General features: G+C 38.9%; 1 protein-coding gene across 3 annotated transcripts in view; it reads right to left on the reverse strand.

Annotated features, from left to right (window-relative positions):
- DLGAP1 (DLG associated protein 1) overlaps positions 1-20,223 on the reverse strand; it is a 325,501-nt gene that overhangs the window by 171,821 nt on the left and 133,457 nt on the right. For all 3 annotated transcript variants that reach the window (XM_032602889.1, XM_032602891.1, XM_032602890.1), the window contains exon 3: positions 6,995-7,172. In XM_032602889.1, coding sequence (XP_032458780.1) covers positions 6,995-7,172 — 178 coding nt within the window. The remainder of the gene's footprint in view (positions 1-6,994; positions 7,173-20,223) is intronic.

The following is a 20,223-nucleotide window of genomic DNA, read 5'->3' on the forward strand; positions in this document are numbered from 1 at the left end:
TGTTTTCTTTAATGTTTTATTATTTGTTCTGGTCCTTTGATTTGATTATCTTCTTCAGGGACTTCTATTATCTCTATGGTCAATCTTTGCCTATCTTCCATATTTATCAATTTCTCTTGAATCCTTTTTAACTCTTCTTTTTTTTTCTTGATTTAAAAACTCTTCCTCCTTTTCAGGTTCTAGTTTTCTCAGTGTATAAAATGTCTCATTCACTTGCTCCTCTATTCCCTCAGTCTAATCTTCATTGAAATGATTTTTCTTTTACTTCTAATTCTTTCCTGAGTTCTGTGGCATCATTTTTAAGTTTTTGAAAATTCAGATATATCTTTTCCTCCCATGTCTTATGTCATTTTCTTTTTTTTTTTTTTTGCGATACGCGGGCCTCTCACTGCTGTGGCCTCTCCCGTTGTGGAGCACGGGCTCCGGACGCGCAGGCTCAGCGGCCGTGGCTCACGGGCCCAGCCGCTGCCGCGGCATGTGGGATCTTCCCGGACCGGGGCACGAACCCATGTCCCCTGCATCGGCAGGCGGACTCTCAACCACTGCGCCACCAGGGAAGCCCTTATGTCATTTTCTTAATGTTTTTTAGCTTATTTTGAAAGAGTGTGTTACAGTTTCGATCTATTTTGTGGGTGTGTCTTTCTGTCATGCTTTCATTTCTGTAGGAATGTTATTCTGCTCCTTATTCTCTTTTCTTTATTATAGTGACTTTGACTGTGATTTAAAGTGGATATTTTTTTGTTCTTCATTTCTCAGTAAAATTAGTTTTTCTGACCTTGAGAGGGTGATACATTCAGGATTTTCCCCCTGAATTTTCCACAGGGCTTCCTCTTCTATTGTTTTAGCATCATGTTGCTTTCCAAGATTTCCTGATTCTCTTGTTCCTTCCCCCAACTTTTACCTGAACCTTCTCTTTTCTTCTTTGCTATTATCTCTATCTTGCTTGTATTTGATTCTATTCCCAACTGTTTCTTCTGAGAACTGGGCCCTCTTCTTGAAGGAAAAACTGGTTGGTTGGTTTCCAGTGTATACATAGGCTCAGATTTCCCCAACCTCTCCTGATTTTACTGCAGGCCCCTCGAATTTACCTGCTCTTAGAGAAGGCAAATCCTTCCCAGTTTCAGCTGCTATTCTCAAATACATACCCCACCCCTCCAAACTACCTGATGCTGGTTTCCTTCTGCTTTACTCATATCCATCAAGAAAGTCATTGTTTTCCTCTGTGTTCTCCAGCACAGATGTGGATGCAACACAGGCTTATGGCTACTGGTGGTTTGTTCCTATCTACTTACATTTTGGGTTCACGGAGTATCTTGTCGTCTGATTTTGTTGTAAATGTTGTCCGTGAATTTTTAGTTTTTCTATCTAGTTGCTCTGTCTGCTTTTATACAGAGACTCAGGGAGATTCAGACACTAAGCCACCACCTCCATGATATTGTATAGTATGATTGGACCATAATTTATTTAACCACTGCTTTGCGGATGATGATTCAAGTATGTCCTTGGAGGCCACGCTATGACCAACTTCCTTGTTTGTTTATCTTTATATTCTGGTACTTTCATTTCTGTATTATAAAGTTACACAAGTGGGATTCCCTTGCCAAAAGATTATTTTACCTTTTGTAGATTTTACCACGTTACTTTCAAAAACAATTGTAGCAATTCATCCCCAATAGCAAGGAAGTCAGAGCTCATTTCTCAACATGGTCACCAGTACTGGGTATTAGCTGTTTTTGCTGCCTGATAGGTCAAGAGTGATGTGCTATTTCAGCTTATCTTCACCAGCCTACTAGTGTATATGAACATCTTTTCCTATATTTATTGGACTTGGTACTTTTTTCCCTTTTGATTTGCTATTTCATAAGCTTTGCCCCAAATTATTTTAGGTTGTTTATCTTTTCATACTAATTGGTAGAAACACTTTAGGCAACTGGAACATTAAGTTTTTTTCTTGATGTGTTTAAATATTCCCCCATCAATTTTAACTTTAAGATGTCTTCTGCTGCACAGAAATATTTGAATTTTAGTTAGATTAGATGTCTATCTTTTATTTTATGTTTTCTATAATTCTTATTTTATTAAAAGTTATAATTCTCACCATAATATCGTACACATAGTCCCCTAATTTAAAATTTTTTGTTACTTTGTGTTAGTGCTCAGATTTTAAATTTATTTGGATTTATTTTCTATATGGAAAGAAGGAGTAGTTTAATGCTCTTTCTATGATATCATGAGCAATTCGCTTGAATTCTCTGAGCCTCATTTTCCTAGTCTTTAAAATGCGTATAATAATACCTACCTCATAGGGATGCTTTAAGGATAAAAAAATGAAATATACAAGTGCACATTTCAAGGCACATGGTAGGCATTTGATAAATACTAGATATTATTTTGTGAGATAGTGTAGTGGGAAGAATGAGACAAGTTACTCTAATTCTCTAAGACTGAGTTTGATAAATCAAAAAAATGATCTTTCTTATAGTTGCTATGAAACTAATGAGATAATATGCAAAGCTTATAGCTTATATCAGGTAAGCAATACTTGGTAACTATTCTATTATTCTCATTTTCATAATTACCACTACTGTTATTGGCATTATTATTGCCACCCATACCCCAATTCCAGCAGACATTGGAGAAACTTACCAGTTAGGAGTCAGGACACCTGGGTTTTCTAGGTTCAGTCACTGACTAACTGGGTGCTGACAGATGCTTAATTTATTTGAGTTTCCACTTCTTGATATATATAAAGTGAAGGGATGATCTAGGTCAAAAATCACAGCTAAACTGCTGGTATTACCACCGAGCACAATAACTGCCTATTACATTTGTGTTTTGAAAATGATGTGGGACTTCCCTGGTGGTGCAATGGTTAAGAGTCTGCCTGCCAATGCAGGGGACATGGGTTCGATCCCTGGTCCGGGAGTTGCCGTGAAGCAACTAAGCCCATGCGCCACAACTACTGAGCCTGCGCTCTAGAGCCCACAAACCACAACTACTGAAGTCCACGTACCCTGTGGCCCATGTGCTGCAACTACTGAGCCCACGTGCTGCAACTATTGAAGCCTGCTCTCCTAGAGCCCGTGCTCCTCAACAAGAAAAGCCACCACGATGAGAAGCCTGCGCACCGCAACGAAGAGTAGCCCCTGCTCGCTGCAACTAGAGAAAGCCCAAGCACAGCAACAAACACCCAACATGGCCAAAAAACTATTAAAAAATAAATAAAGATAATGGAGTCCCTCTTAAGAAAAAATTAAAAAATGTTGTGGAAACTCAACACGTTACTGGACAAAATATGTCTGTGGGCTTCTAGTTTATGATTCCAGATGAAGATATTTGAGGTTTGGACTTGAAATAAATTGAGATGTAAATTAAACTAATTTGGAAATGACAGTTATTATACCAAATATATTTTAAAATGTGACTTTCTATAATTCTTTCTTCTCAAGTCTTACTTTAAAAGCCCCTGTTTTATTAGATGTATATATAGTAAAAAAAATATAGAAAGGTTATAAACATATAAAAAGGTGTTCAGTTTTTCTCTATCATCCAAGCACAGTCTGTTTTTAGGAATGTTTCATTTCTGTTAAGGTATGAATGGCAGAAACAAACAATTTAGTTATTCTAGACCAATTTCTTGGCTTACGACATTTTACTTTGATGTTTCTAGGAGCCTTTGATGAATAATATATCAATAATATATCAGGTTTTAAGGAAGAATAGGATATAATCTACTTAAATTCTATACTACTAGAGCTGCTACTGAAGATCTATAAGAGAGAATATATCTGACATCACAAAAACCAACTACTTTTTGAAAAGCCTAGAGTATGTATGGTAGGATTGCTTTGAAGAAGAAACCATTCCCTTTGAATAATGACAACGTTGGGACTGCGATAGAAAGTTTGAAATTATCCTTCACGATACTCTATTACTTGAAAATTGAATATGGACCTAGAAAAATGGTGTGTCATTAGGAATCCATTTAGGATGGCTCTGCTTTCTGTATTTTACTTAAGGCGAAATGATCACGCCACTGAATTGCAGACTTGACCCACCCCTGGATCAAGGCCCACATATGCCTCTTCAGTGATTTCTTGATACTTTACTAAGTTGTTACCAGGAAGTGACACTGTCTCAAGGAAGGTCAGATCTACAGAGTAGGGACTAAAAGCAGGCAGCTGTGTAGATGCATGTCCTGATGGGGAAGTGACCTGCTCTCCTGTGTTAACCATGTAAAATTATAAAAGCAGTAAGTGTGTATAAACATTTTCCAACGAAATATTCTAAACCCACCGGAGTATTCTGCAGGTATGACACCTGGGATTTGTAGACTATTTTGCAATTCTGGAAGGCTATGTGAGCATGAACCTGTCCAGGATAAAGATAAGCTTAAAGACGTTTTAAATATTATATTGTTTACTGTGAAAAAAGTAAGAACAAGGCAAGTCCAAATTTCACCACGTGAGGCGCCAAATATTTACCTAAGAGTTGGGATAGTGGGTATCACTGGACAGCAGTACCTAGCACAAATAGGTATGCGTACTCTTGGAGGTTACATTTATTCATTCATTCATTCATTCATTCATTTATTTTTGCATGCTTCTCTGTGCGGCATGGGGGATCTTAGTTCCCTGAACAGGGATTGAACCCTGGGCCCTGGCAGTGGAAGTGCAGAGTCCTAACCACTGGACTGCCAGGGAATTCCCTTTGGAGATTACTTTAAAGTAAGGAAATGTACAGTCGGCAAATCCTGGAATCCAGTACGTCAGCTTTCCCTGACTCCTGCCCTACCCTGCTTTCGGAGCCTTGCTGTGGTCCCTGCCTTTGCTTTACAAGAATTCATTTAGAGCAGGGAGCTCTATTTTGATGGTAGGGCCAAAATGAGAGCAGTGGTCCTATTTCGGGGTCTCGCTCCGACAGATCAGAGATGCTTCAGTGCTTAGTCTATCACCGCCACCAGCGTTACCACCTTCACCATCACCACTACCACCACCATTACCACCAACTCTACCACCACCATCATTATCACCTCACCACCATCTCCACCACTATCCTCACCACCACCACCGCCACCAGCAGCAGCAGCAGCAGTAGTAATGCTCACCTTGGTGATCACAATGTCTTTCAAACTGGCTTCTCTGCCTCTAGCCTCTTTCTCATCCTCTCCAATCTTTCCTACATTTTTTTTGCTAGATTAATTATCCTCCACCAAAGTTCTGATCATATCTTTTGCCTGCTTAAAAGCTGAAGTTTTCATTAATTTTCAATCAGTCCCATTCCTAATGCATAAAGTCCAGTCCCCTGGGCCCTGCATGGAAGGCCGTGTACAAAAAATATCCCCAGGACAAAATTCAGAACAGACTTCCCATTGCTATAAGTATTCTGAGCTCTAACTACACTTGAGAATTCGTTATTCCTTGAATATGCTTTAGGCCAGCGTTTTCAAAGTTCAGATATATACGACGTTAATATTAATGTATTGCTTTATTAGAATCACTTGGAATATTTGTTAAAATGCATATTCCTAGTTTTGACCACAAAGAAAGTCCCATTTAATTTCTGGTTACTTATATATCTTACAATGTGTTTAGAAGAACTAATATTATGAAAATATGAAGCAGTTGGCACAGTGCCTGACCCAATAAAGGCAGCTCTTATGGTTAACTCTTGCCCTACCTACCTCAGAGTGTTTTTTTTTTTTAATTAATTAATTAATTTTTAGCTGCATTGGGTCTTCGTTGCTGCGCGTGGCCTTCTCATTGTGGTGGCTTCTCTTGTTGCAGAGCACGGGCTCCAGGTGCGAGGACTTAAGTAGTTGTGGCTCGCTGGCTTCAGGAGTTGTGGCATGTGGGCTCAGGAGTTGTGGCTCACTGGCTTCAGTAGTTGTGGCGTATGAGCTTAGTTGCTTCACAGCATGTGGGATCTTCCTGGACCAGGGATCGAACCTGTGTCCCCTGCATTGGCAGGCGGATTCTTAACCACTGTGCCTCCAGGGAAGCCCATACCTCAGAGTGTTTTTGTGCAAGTAAATAACGTTTGTTATTTACAGCACTTTTACGTTTTTTGTATGCTCTCCATTAGACTGTAAACTTGGGGAGCAGGAATTAGGCATTAATCACCATTGACTAGCTGGCAAAATCTGGCCCAGTGTTTTGCTCACTGCATATGAGCTGAGTTAATAGTATGGTGCTTAGTTTTAAAAATTGTGACATAAATTAAAATTCAGAGCTCCTAAACATTATTTCAAAAAAATACCCTTTTTTCATTTGTCCTCTCAGAGGAAGCCCTGGAGCCACCTCCTGCTCGCCTGGTGACCCCTGAAAGCTGCAGGGTCAGGCCCTCCAGGAGTCCTAGGTTCAACCCTCCCTTGGTTTGGGCAGCCTAACCCTCCCCCACATTCTCTGAGACCATCAGTGGGAGCCATCAAGAAACTTTAGCTGAATATTTCGGATGAAACCTTAAGTCACCTTTACTGAGTCTTCATCCCTAGTTCTGGGTACCAGTTCTTAGAAGTGGGCTTGTGTCTTATAACCAAGATGCAATATTCACCTAGGATCCACTTGGGGTTAAATAGATCGTATCTCATTTCCCGTGCCTGGGTCCCTGTCTTGATTACCTGCTTAATACTTTTATGACTTGACACTGCCTTGGTTTTGCCAATGATGTCTACCCTGTCCTTCTATCCTTCAAACATCTTTCCAACTGAAGCCTCATCCAACAACTCCTTAATGACTACTTTGTTGGTGCCAACTGACTGCTAAGGAATTTCCAAGGACTCCCCTGATGTGCTTTATCCATCTGCCAAAGACCCCTCCCCTGCTGGTAGACTGTTGGTACCAGGAGCCCCCGGTGGCCAAACCAGGCAGCATTTAGACCTGACCTCCTGCCAGACCCCTCAGCATCATTCTGGGGGGTGTCACCCTCCTCACGTCATGCCCTCTTGTTTTCCACCAACCCTGGTACAGTTCACAGATGCAGCCACAGGGCTCACCTGGCTGATGGTGCTCATGGCTCGCATGTAGCTCTCATTCCTGGAGCGGAACTTTGGTGATGTGAGCAGGCCCGCAGGGTCAAGGCTGTCTAGGCTTCGGTTGATGGAGACCTCACTGACCGCCCTCAGGTAACTGTGACTCCGGATCTGGAGTTTGGGGGAGTGCTCATTGGAAATCCTGAAAGAGAACAACGAAAAGTGTGGGTTTAGTCCTGTTCTAACACGCAGGCAGTAATAAGATAGGGTAGGACTGTGATCAATGTGGCACCCTACACACAGGGGCAAATACTAGAGATGCTCTCCCATGGTTGCTAAACTCCCCCGTGGGGTCTAGGAAAGAAAACGTTTGATGGGAAATCATTGAGATCTGATGACATCAGAGAGCAATTATAATTTTTTCAGCCCAGGAAATAATTTCCTCAATCATATCTTCCAAGGCAGCCTGGGAAGGAGAGTAGAGCTGCTACTGCCCTGCCCCGGACTTCTGCCCTGTGTAATTTGCAAGCTTTTCCTTTGTACCCAATTCTTTTCTGTGCCATCTTTCTGTTTTTGGACTTTCTAGTAACAGCAAGTGGTTATATGTCTATAACTATATCAATCTTTCTATCATCTATTTATCTAATCGTGATCTCATTTAGTTGAGATATAACTTAGTGATCAAAACTTAAATTTTAGACATTAAATATGTGCGCATATCTAAATCTTGATATCCAAAGACAAATCTTTGCATACTTTATACTCTTCAGATTTTTTCCAAGATGCATTTTTTATTTTATTTTTTATGAACACATATTTCTTTATTAAGTCAATATTTTTGCAAAATGAAAAAAGCCTTAGCATACAATATCTTTATACTTAAGGTAATAAATCTGTTTATTAAATGTATTCATATTTGATATATTAAATTCAGAACTATTCAACTGTATTAATAAATTTCCCAATATATTTTATTTATTTATTTATTTTTGCTATTTGACAAATTTTATTGGAGTATAGTTGATTTATAATGTTGTGTCCCAGATGCATTTTAAAATTATAAAAGTAGAAATTGCTCCTTGCAAAAAGCCAAGCTATCCATAGGTGCTCAAAGCAGAAAGTGGGTCTCCACTCTCCTTATTCCTGCTCCAGAATTCCACTCCCCTGAAAGAACTACCCAGAGCAGCTCAGTGTATGTCCTTCCTTACTCTTTCTATACACGTACAAGGAATTATTTTTTTAGTAATTAAAAAAAAATTTTACTGAAATATAGTTGATTTACAATGTTATGTTAGGTTCAGGTGTACAGCAAAGTGATTCAGTTATACATATATATCTATTCTTTTTCATATTATTTTCTATTATATGTTATTACAGGATATTGAATACAGTTCCCTGTGCTATACAATAGGTCCTTGTGGTTTATCTACTTTATGTATAGTAGTTTGTATGTTTTAATCCCAAACTCCTCATTTATCCCCCTCCCCCTCTTTCCCCTTTGGTAACCACAAGTTTGTTTTCTATGTCTGTGTTTATTACTAATTTTTAAAGTTTGTTTTCACGTGGGATTCAGGGCGATTTTTCTTTCATTATTAAATTAAAATTTTTTTTGCTGTAACATTGCTTGCAATTAAAAATTAAAGTTGATAAGGAGATAGATGTAGGCCCAATATAGCTGCTGTTATATATCATTATTCTGGAGATCCTAGCTAATGAAATTAGAAAAAATAAAAAAAGAAATACGGATATAAATATTGTGAAGAAAAGGTGAACTTTGAGTATTTACAGATTATACAGCTAATTAGCTGGAAGGTAAAAGAAAATCAACTGAAAAACTATGAGAACTAATAAGAGTGATCCCCCAAATAGTTACGTACAGGGTAAAAATTGAGAAATTAATAATTTTTCTATATACTTCCACCACCAAGTAGAAATTTTAATTAAAAAAATCTCATTCAAAATGGCAAAACATTATAAAATAAGTAGAAATTACAAAAAAGAAATGCACCAGAAATTTTTGAAAAAAGTGACAAAGCTTTATGCAGGGCAGGGTTTCCCTGGTGGCGCAGTGGTTAAGAATCTGCCTGCCAGACGTAGAGAATGGACTTAAGGACATGGGGAGGGGGAAGGGTAAGCTGGGACGAAGTGAGAGAGTGACATGGACATATATACACTACCAAACGTAAAATAGATAGCTAGTGGGAAGAAACTGCATAGCACAGGGAGATCAGCTCAGTGCTTTGTGACCACCTAGAGGGGTGGGATAAGGAGGGTGGGAGGGAGATGCAAGAGGGAGCGGGTATGGGGCTATATATATATATATATATATATATATATATATATATATATGTATGTATAGCTGATTCACTTTGTTATACAGCAGAAACTAACCATTGTAAAGGAGTTATACTCCAATAAAGATGTTAAAAAAGAAAAAGAAAGAAAGAAAAAAAAGAATCCACCTGCCAATGCAGGGGACATGGGTTCGAGCCCTGGTCCAGGAAGATCCACATACAGCGGAGAACTAAGCCCGTGCACCACAACTACTGAGCCTGCGAGCCTAGAGCCTGTGCTCTGCAACAAGAGAAGCCACCGCAATGAGAAGCCAGTGCACCGCAAGGAAGAGTAGCCCCCGCTCACCACAGCTAGAGAAAGCCTGAGCGCAGCAATGAAGACCCAACGCAGCAAAAAAAAAAATTTTATGGAGAGCAATAAACAAGTCCTAATAAAAGAGGAAAACAAATTTCCTGGAGGGAAAACTCAATATTGTAAAAAAAATTAAACTTTCCCTAAATTAATCTATAAATTTTATACTAAAAGCTGAGAATTTGATTAACAGCCACTTTTTGCAACTACACTGAAGGAGGGGACAAATTAGAACAGATCTAGAATTTAACATCAAAAGGAAACCTCTTATGTATCTTACTACCACAAAAGAGAAACTGATTGTTCTAGCAATGTTCCCTTTGGATCCTGTGCCATTATGGAGATTCCCCATGGACCACTTTATAAATGCCCATGCCAAAAATCCCAGCCAAAAAACAAATAAACTGAAGAATAAATTTTCCCTTTGAGATTTCTTCTAGGAAAAGAGAGACTTAGCTAGAAGCATTTATAACCTAAAGTTCACTTTCACATAGAACTTGAGAGGTGACAAATGTGTTTCTTCGGCTATTTTGTAACCTGACCCAGAGCGATGATATTGCCAACATAAAAAATGCTGCTCTTCCAAGCGGTTATCAGGGCAGCATTGGGGGTGGCTGTTTTGTAAATGATCTCCATTCAAAAGAAGTGAAAACCCAATGTTTTGAGAAATGAGTGTCTGTCTGCTGGCTGAGATGGAGAAATGAAGCATCATTGAGATAATCATTCACCCTGGCCGCTTGTTATGAAATAAGGCATAATTCCCAAATTCCAAACTGAAAAGTCATTCAGAAGAGATTGAATAGTTCTACCTGGTGAGTCATTCCTGATAAAACAATGCATTCTTTAATGATACACTGAATATAAGGGAATGAACTCTTTTATCTTGTCCACTTAGAGAGCAGAGCCCACAGCTGTCAACATAAAGGGCACAGTATGTACATGTGCTCCTGACGCTGAAACAGTCAGGAAGGAAATTCCAAAAAAGAATGCAGTGATTATTTTCACCTCAAGAGGAAGTTGATTTGCTAGGAAGGAAAGGAGTGTGCCTATTCAGAAATATTAACTCTCGTGTAAGATTAATTATTTATCAATGTTAGCCTATTCAAATGACATCCATCATTTTTCACTTTCTCCCCAGATTGCTTATGCTAAGTTAACCTCTCATGGCTTATCCCACCTGAACTGAGATTTTGGCCTGGTTGAGCCCCATTCATTATCATGTCCTTTAACTGCACCTAAAGGTGGGACGACGCCCTTAGGTGGCTGTGGAGCAGCTAGACAAACACACTTGGCTAGTGTATCAGTAAGAGTGCCACTGCAAAAAGAGAAAATCTAATAATACTTGGAACACAACATTTAAACAAAATTTTTATTTTATTAAAGTATAGTTTTTAAAAATGTTTTAAAATATTTTAATTTTATTGGAGTATAGTTGATTTACCACAATGGAAAAGAATAGTGATAATAACCTATATGAACTATAGTTGATTTACAATGTTGTGTTAATTTCTGCTGTACAGCAAAGTGATTCAGTTCTCTCTCTCTCTCTCTCTATATATATAAATTTGTGTGATTATGGTTTATCACAGGATGTTGAATATAGTTCCCTGTACTATACAGTAGGACCTTGTTGTTTATCCATTCTCTATATAATAGTTTGCCTCTGCTAATCCCGAACTTCCAATCCATCTCTCCTCTACCAACCCTCTCCCTTGGGGACCACAAGTCTGTTTTCTCTGTCTGGAACACAACATTTTAAATCAGTGTCCCCAAAGAGAAAATGATTAACCCTGTGATATGTCACTAAAATTATAATTCCACAAGATGAATAAGGTCTGGGGAACTAATGTACAGCATGGTAACTAGAGTGAATAATACTGTGTCATGTACTTGAAATTTGCTAGGAGAGTAGAACGTAAGCATTCTCACCACACACACACAAAATGTGAGGTGATGGAGGTAATAATTAACCTGATTGTGGTAATCATTTCAAAAAACATGCAGTCAAACTATCCATTGTACACTTTAAGTATATACCATTTTGTCAGTTATAATACATACACGTTATAATATATATAAATATATACAAGTTTGTCAGAATGGATAATGAAGCTGAAAAAATATAACTTCAGGTGGTTTGAATTTTTTTTCCTCCAGAGAAGGAAATGCTTCATGACTCTGTGAGTCTAATGGGAGAATTTCCGGAGGTGATGGACCATCTTACTGATTGATCTGTATCCTAATTTCTGTTTTTTTTTCTTTTTTTTTTTCCCACTTTGCCTTGATTCCGACTTATAAAAGCATTGAAATGTCAGGTTATTCGATAGGACTCAGAGGAAACATTTTATTGACTCTGGGGTTAATCCAATTGCTCTGGTTTGAAGATGAAAGTATTTTGTCCTTGGTCATGACTCTGTTATCAATTTACTCTCTCAAGCATTCATGGCTTCAACTGAGAGGCTTTGATTCCTTGGGCCTCGGTGTGGCAAATGGTACTTAGTGGGTGACACTGCTCAGTTACTAGTTTTGGGGAATCTAATTCAGGGTGTTCTTTTGGTCAACCTGCTTTGGTAAAACCGAGCCCAGCGTTCTTCTCAGCAACTTCATGTGTGATGCCTTTATAGTCCTTCTGAAAGTATAAGTTGCATTCAAGTTGTTCACTTTGGCAGCTCTGAACTCTTGAGTTATTTCTAGTTTATAATAATAGCTGACATTTATTACCATTTACAAATCACTTAGTTATTATTAATATCAACCTACAGATAAGGAAACCGTGATTTCAAGGAGTTATGTCGTGTTCAAGGTAATTGAGACGGAACCTTGGTCTTTCCCTGACTTATGTATTCTCTTCCCATCTCCTATTTCTTGGGGAATCTTGCCTGCACTCACATGGGGGTTCCTATTTCTCTCCCTTGCCCTCAAATATTCTTATTCCCTAAGAATTTACAGTTCTTTATGTTCTCATTTTTTCTACATTCTCTCCTTGGACAACCTCATCTGCTCAGCGGCTTCTACTACTAACTTTATCCTGACAACTCACAGATCTATTTGTAGCCCATAGCTCTTAAACTTCAAAACTAAACTTCCAATTAACTGGGCATTTCTACCCAGGTGTTCCACAGGTATCAAATACTCATCACAACCCCCAAATGAACACGTTACCTTTTCCCTCAAATTTGCTCCTTTTTACTTATTCCACATTGAGATGAATGGCATTGAAATCTATCCTGTCAACCAAACCAAATATCCAGGTGTTTATCCTGTTTCCCTCTTAATTGTCCAAATCCAGTTGATGATCCAATTTTCTCAGTTTTGATTCCTGGTTACACTTACAATTCCTTTCCTCCGCGTCCTCCTCACCCTTCTTGCTTCATTACTTCCTTAGTTCAGCCTTCATCTTGATCCTCCCAAACCAGGCTCCCTATGGCCGGTCTTGTCCCCTCCAGTGCATCTCTCTTCTCCTGCTAGTGATTAGGACACTCTCTTGCTTAAAAGTCCTCTGTGAATCCTCTTCATCGGTGGGAGAAAGTCTAAACTCTGTACTTACTTTTCTAGTATCACCTTTTGCTACTTCCTCACATGTACCATGCATACACTCTCATGCTTCTTTATCTCTGCACATGCTGGTTTTTTGTTTTTGTTTTTTGCTTGGAATACACTTCTTCCTCCACTTTCTACCCACAGAACTCTTACTTCAACTCATTTATCAGGTCACTAGGTGTTAGAGCACCTATTGCTGGGAGGATCTGGAATCATGATTCCGGATCACTGAGTCTAATGGGATTCTAGTCAGTTCTCTTTAGAAAGCCTCCTTTGTTCTCCCTGACTAAATAAACTATTTCTCCATCTGTACTCCTATAGTGTCTTTTATATTTCTGTGCCACACACTTTTCCCACTGTTGTAGTTTTTTGTTTACATGTCTGTGTACTCCTTAGATTTTTGAGTTCTTAGAAGGTGGAGTCAGTATTTCATTCCTTTTGTTACGCAGTGGTACACTAGCCCTTACATTTTTAAAGTGACTAATGACGACTAACGCCTACCTGAGTGCTTCCTTTTATGCCAGGCACTGCCCATGAATCACCCCATGAAATCGATGGATGAATACATAAATGAATGAGAGGGGAACTCAGTTGATCACTACTCTAGACCTCAAATAGTTTCCAAAATTTCAAAATTCTCTTACTTATAGCGAAAGACCCTATAAAGGATTTTTAAAAGCTTTATTGCGATAAAATTCATACACCATAAAATTCACCCTTTTAACAGGTACAGTTCAGTGGTCTTTAGTATATTCACAGAGTTGTACAACCGTAACCACTAATTTTAGAATGTTTTCATTCCCCTTCCCTGTCCACACTTCCCTGTACCCATCACTAGTCTCTCTCTATTCCTCCTTACTACTAACCCTTGGAAACCACTAAGCTACCTCTTGTCTCTATGTCTTTGCCTGTTCAGGACATTTGATACATATGGAATCGTATAATCTGTGGCTTTTCCCCACTGGCTTCTTTCACTTATCATGATGTTTTCAAGGTTCACCCATGTTGTAGCATGTATCAGTACTTCATTCCTTTTTATGGCTGAATAATATTTCATGGCATGGATTTATGCCTTAATTTGTCCATTCATCAGTTGACAGACACTTGGTTTGTTTCCACTTTTTGGCTTTTATGAATTATGCCGATATGAACAGTCATGTTCCAGTTTTTGTGTTGGCATAGGTTTTTTCAATTCTCATGACCGTAAAGGTTTATAGGAAAATATTATTCAAGATCACAGAGCAAGAAACTTCACATATGAAGTGGGACTTCTGGAATGACAGAGGAAGGACCTCAGTGAGTCCTGTTCTACACAGAAGCAATTGCAGAACTACTGGCAACATCAACCATTACAGAACTCTGGAAATTGAACTCAGAGAACAAACTGAAAATTATTTACACAAGAAAAAGTACTGAATGTAGTCACCTCCATTCCCATGCTCCTCAGCTCCTTGGCATAGCAGCCACACACCACAGAAGCCTCAAAACCAACACAGGGGATGCACCTCATGGAGCTCGGTTGAAAGCATCACCTTCAGTGCATGGTGATGCTTTGACTGGTCTCTCACCTCCCTGGAAAAGCCCCATCCCCAGAGCGTTGATACTATTTGATCTGACTGGGAGCTCAATTCTGTGGAAAAACCCCTATCCCAGGTTGTTACCAAAAACAATAGTAATTGGCTGAAATTGCTAACATCATAGCTACCTGAGGTTATAATTTCAGTTGGAGCAAAACAAGAGCCTGGCCCAAAATTTAAAAGAAAGACCTGGAAAATCTGATGGCTCTAGAGGATATTTAAAAGTTTTGATGTGCTGCTTGAGAACCTAGAAGGCTTCATATATGCACAAGGCTCTGCACGTGCCCAGAAAAGACCTAAGAAAAGAAAGGACTTCGGTCACTCACCTGTGGCTGACCTTGAAACCCGGCCTAAGCAGGAATTGAAAGCTAAGGCTGATTTGTAAACTTCCTGAAATTTGAAAGTGTGCCTTCATAGCCAGATGCCATTGGCAAAAGGTGGAAGACTTATTGGTTTAAAGTATTTAGAAAATATTCTGACCAATCACTGGCTAACCACTAAACTATGATGACCCCAGGGTGAACCCAAGGAAGCCAGGTTTAAAAATAAAAGCAAGAATTTACAAAAAGGAAGCAGAGAAGTCAGTAGATAGATGTTGTAGGGAATGCAGAATCTAAAGAGCTAGTCCAGGCAAGTTGCTAAAGAATAAGCAGTAGCAAGGTAGAACAGACAAACAAAATGAATAAAATAAACTGGGGTGGGAGGGAGAGAAAGGATGGAGGGGGAAATTTGTAGTTTAAGAAACTCAAAATATATATCAAATTCAGGAAGTGGGAAACATGAAGTATAGTATTAAGGGAAGGATACTTTGGATTATAAAACCATAAACAAAGACAAGGTAATGATTACCATAAAAGTCCAGAGAGTGGGTACTTTTGAGGAGAGGGAGACACTTGATCCGGATGGTAGTTTCAAGGGTATTTGCCTTATGATAATTCATTAAGTCATGTATTTTGTGTGATTTTTGTATACGTGTTTTATTTTTCAATATAAAGATTTAAATAAAAAGGAATTGGGGAATATCTGGTCCAAGAGTTGCTATAATATCTAAAATGTACGATTTTCCACAAAAAATAATGCGACCTGCAAACAAACGAGAAATTATGGATCAAATACAGAGAAAAAACAGCTAATAAAAAAGGTCCTTGAAGGGAGCCAGATGTTGGACTTAATAGACAAAGACCTTAAATCAGTTATGAATATTTTCAAAGAACTAAAAGCACTATGTGTAAAGATTTAAAGGAAAGCATGACAACTATGTATCACCAAATTGAGACTATCAATAAAGAGAGAGATATAACAAAAAAAAGAATCAATAAATTTTGGAGTTGAAAATAATTATTTTCTGAAATGAAATAGATACTCATTCCTAGTAATAATTACATAATAATAACTAAAATGAAAATTTTACTCAAGGGGCTTACAGCGAGCCCCTCGAAGAAGAATCAAACCTGAAGAGAGATTATGCAGCCTGAGAAACAGGAAGAGAATAAAGAAAAATAAACAGTTTCAAAGACTTGTGGGACACCATCAAACACATCAACATACATGTAATTGGAGTTCCAGAAGAAGAGGTAGAAAATATATTTGAAGAATTAGTGGTCGAAAACTTCCCAAATTTGATGAAAACACTAATCTACATACCTAAGAAGCTTAAAACACTTAAAATACTATAAACTCAATGAGATCCACACCTAACCATATCCTTGTCATAGCGTCAGAAGGCAAAGACAATGAGAAAATCTTGAAAGCAGAAAGAAATGACTCACCACTTACAAGGAATGATCAATAAGATTAAAAGCTGACTTCTCATCATAAACTATGGATGCTAGAAGGCATTGAGATGAAATATTCAAAGTGCTGAAAGATAAAGATTGTCAACAAAGAAATCTATATACAGAAAAACCATCGTTCAAAAAGGAAGTTAAGACATTCCCAGAAAAACAGACTGATTCATTGCTAGCCACATAGAGTCCTTTTTTCAAACTTCTTTTACAACACCATGTTGTTCCCTAAATGTTTCATTTTCCTTCTACTTCTTTTTTTTTTTTTTTTCCGGTACGTGGGCCTCTCACTGTTGTGGCCTCTCCTGTTGCGGAGCACAGGCTCCAGACGCGCAGGCTCAGCGGCCGTGGCTCACGGGCCTAGCCTTTCCGCGGCACGTGGGATCTTCCCGGACTGGGGCACGAACCCGTGTCCCCTGCATCGGCAGGCGGACTCTCAACTACTGCGCCACCACGGAAGCCCCCTTCTATTTCTTAGAATTGTAAATTCATAAAGCAATCCGTTTTACCATCTGATTAGCCCTAGCCGAAGAGCACAGCTTAGACACAGGGGCAATTTTTATAGTTTAAGATACAAACTGAAGGCACAAACTCCTATAGGTCCCTTGCTATATTCTTTGTTGTTCTTCTTCCATAAATGTTTGATATGGGGGGTGAATGTCAGCCTTATTTCTGGGAGACATGGCATTGTCAAGTGTTCTGGACCTTGCTGTCTCTTAGAAGTCCAGGGTGCAGTAAAAGGGAGATGAGGAAATAATCTTGGGGATTTCTCTTTGCTCCATTAGCTTCGCTCTGTAGAAAAAAGCCGATAAGGGTTGGGATTGTTGACTTGTTCTACTGGGAAGATTATCAAAGAGCCGCAGGCTAACTCTCTACAAAGCCATCTGCTATAAGCTGGGATCATTCATTTTAGTTATAAAGTGGGTCTTGTGCAAAATAAAGGTGCAGCTCTTTTAACAATAATTCATCAGCCACGGAAATTTTCAACATAAAATGTAATTCTTCCAGTGTGCCAAATATGTTTATCTATCACATTTAGACTCTTCTGACACTTGGAATTCAAACATTCTTTCCCCTAGATTCTCTAGACTGTGCAACATTAGATTTAAAACAATACGAATCAAGTGCCAACTATTCATAACGCTTGTGCTAGATGCTGTGGAGGACACAAGATTCCTGCCTTTGATAACGTCAGTCTCCAGACAGAGACAAATATGCAGAACTTCAAGAGAATCTGTGCTGTGCTTTTAATAGATGTTCAAGAAGAGGGTAGGAGGGCTTCCCTGGTGGCGCAGTGGTTGAGAGTCCGCCTGCCGATGCAGGGGACACGGGTTCATGCTCCGGTCCGGGAAGATCCCACGTGCTGCGGAGCGGCTGGGACCGTGAGCCATGGCCGCTGAGCCTGCACGTTCGGAGCCTGTGCTCCGCAACGGGAGAGGCCACAGCAGTGAGAGGCCCGCGTACCGCAAAAAAAAAGACACTCTGTTGATCATTTATAGTAAGTTTCTGGGACACAAAATAATACAGTAGTGTTTGAGGAACTAACTATTATTGCTATGGCTGAAAACAGAAAAATGATACTTCTATTTGGTGGAAAGTATAGTAATGAATCTGAGTATAATTTTACTGCTCTAGTGATTGCAAAACAGTAATATAATTAAAACTTGGTACAGTATTATTGAGAATAAATGCTATTGCCATGATTAAGACATCCTGGAACATGACTCTATAAGCAGTTAGAGATTGCAGAAAGAGTGTTGACAGGAGTCAGTCTATGAACTGGTTAAGGAAAGAAATAATGTCATCACTAAGGAAGATGGGATGACAACTGAAATGTACTAGTTAGTAAAGAGCCCACAGTGATAATTCTTGGGAGGGGTGTAAATGCTGCTTTGAGCTGAAGGCAGGGTGTTTCTTTCAGTTTAAAGTGTCAGATGTTCTTACACAGATGTAAGTTGACATTGACACATTGGAGCCGTTAAAGCCTGTGTGAAAGTACTTTGATAGATTTTTCATAAAGTGCTTCATAGTCTGACTTAACTTTAGGAAGACAAAAAAGCAACTAAAGACAGAGTCTTAAATAATTCTTTTAATGTTGGTTTTCTTCTGTTCCTCATTGTCAAATGCTCTGTGTCTACACTCACTACGGGCATATCAAAAGATCTCAAAGAAGACATGTCTTCCGTGTTAACAGTCTTCAACTGATTAAGACACAGCTGTTGTGCCCCAGCTAAGCCTCCTGGTGACACGCCCCCTTTATCTGGTTCTCTCAGGTCAAGATCTGTAGGATCTCCGTTAACTTGATGACTCGTCCCTAAGGTTGGTCCAATTTGTTACTTTCTCTTTGACAACAGAGCATCTAGAACCGAACTCAGCCTTTCATATATAGACTGACAAGTGTGGAACACAGAATGGCTATTACTGTCTGTTCTGTAGAAAATCGTCTTGGGGTGCAGTCTGAGAAAGCTTGTATAGTTTGGCATATAGTCACGCTGTTAGCTTCTGGTAAGCTCCCTTTGCGCAACTTCTAGATCTTCACCTCAAAAGGTGTTAAGTCATTAGGATTTTTGACCCTGTGAAATTGAAACCAAAGGCTAATCCTGTCATCCCCATACAATATATACGATATATCAGCTCTTCTTCCCAGTTGTGTCACCAGCAAATGTGATAACAGAAGCAAACGTAACAAAACCCCAAATCCGTGAGTGCTACAAGGTTCTACGCTTTACCTATAATATCTTATTTAGTTAGCACACCAATATTGTGAATCATTATAACAGTTATGAGGCATTATTATTCCTATTTTATAGATGAGGAAACTGAGGCTGATGAGTTTGTAAACTTAGAATTGGAAGCTCGATCTAGCTAATTTCTGTAGTCTTAACTACCTTGTGCCTTCCCCTTAAGAATGCCATGTATTTTCTTACCTAATCGCCTGTAAAATTATTGACCAGGAGTGGGCAAATCCATGATCTTTTGAGTTGGCTCAGTCCATTAACAATACAGTCTTTGCTGTTAGGCTTTTTATCTTATACCTCTATTTCCCAACCCATGCTTCTCTGATTTCAATTTTTGCCTGCAAGCCTATTGGGATCTACCCTTTAAACGTTTTAAACGCTATCCTAAATGCAGTTACATTCCTCTGATATGTCTCAACCATTTTAGAGAGGAGAATACAGGCAGTCCTATATATTCCTGTTTAGTAAATCTATGCTGGCTCCCTATTTTCTAAATCATCACAAACCATCTGTTTAAAAATTCATTCTGAAATCTCCCCAAGGATTTACGCTAGATTAACTATTTTCAATTTTTAGAATCCTCTCATTGGAAAAACTGAGATAATATTTACTTTTTTCTTGGCACTTTTCCCATGGTTCCTAAAATATTACCAATAATGATTCTACAATTATATCTGAGTTCCTTTAGATGGAAACTAAATTTTCAGGGCTTTAAGTGTTTTCTTCTTATTTGTGGCAGTTACCTGGTTTTGGTTCTAAGTTGGGCTTAGGTAGTTGGCCATATTCTTTATTTGAGGAAGGGACACCTTTTTCTAATTTGTGCAAAAGTACTACATAGGCTAGCAGCAGACCTGAATGTCTAGGAGTCATGTTTACATTAGGTTACAAGATAATTCCCCAATATGTAATAGTTTATTCTACTTGGATGGGGTATGCCACTTGCAGAGGTGCAAGGCTGGTTCAAAATT

This window comes from Phocoena sinus, chromosome 14 (assembly GCF_008692025.1).
Source record: "Phocoena sinus isolate mPhoSin1 chromosome 14, mPhoSin1.pri, whole genome shotgun sequence".
Classification (NCBI taxonomy): Eukaryota; Metazoa; Chordata; class Mammalia; order Artiodactyla; family Phocoenidae; genus Phocoena; species Phocoena sinus.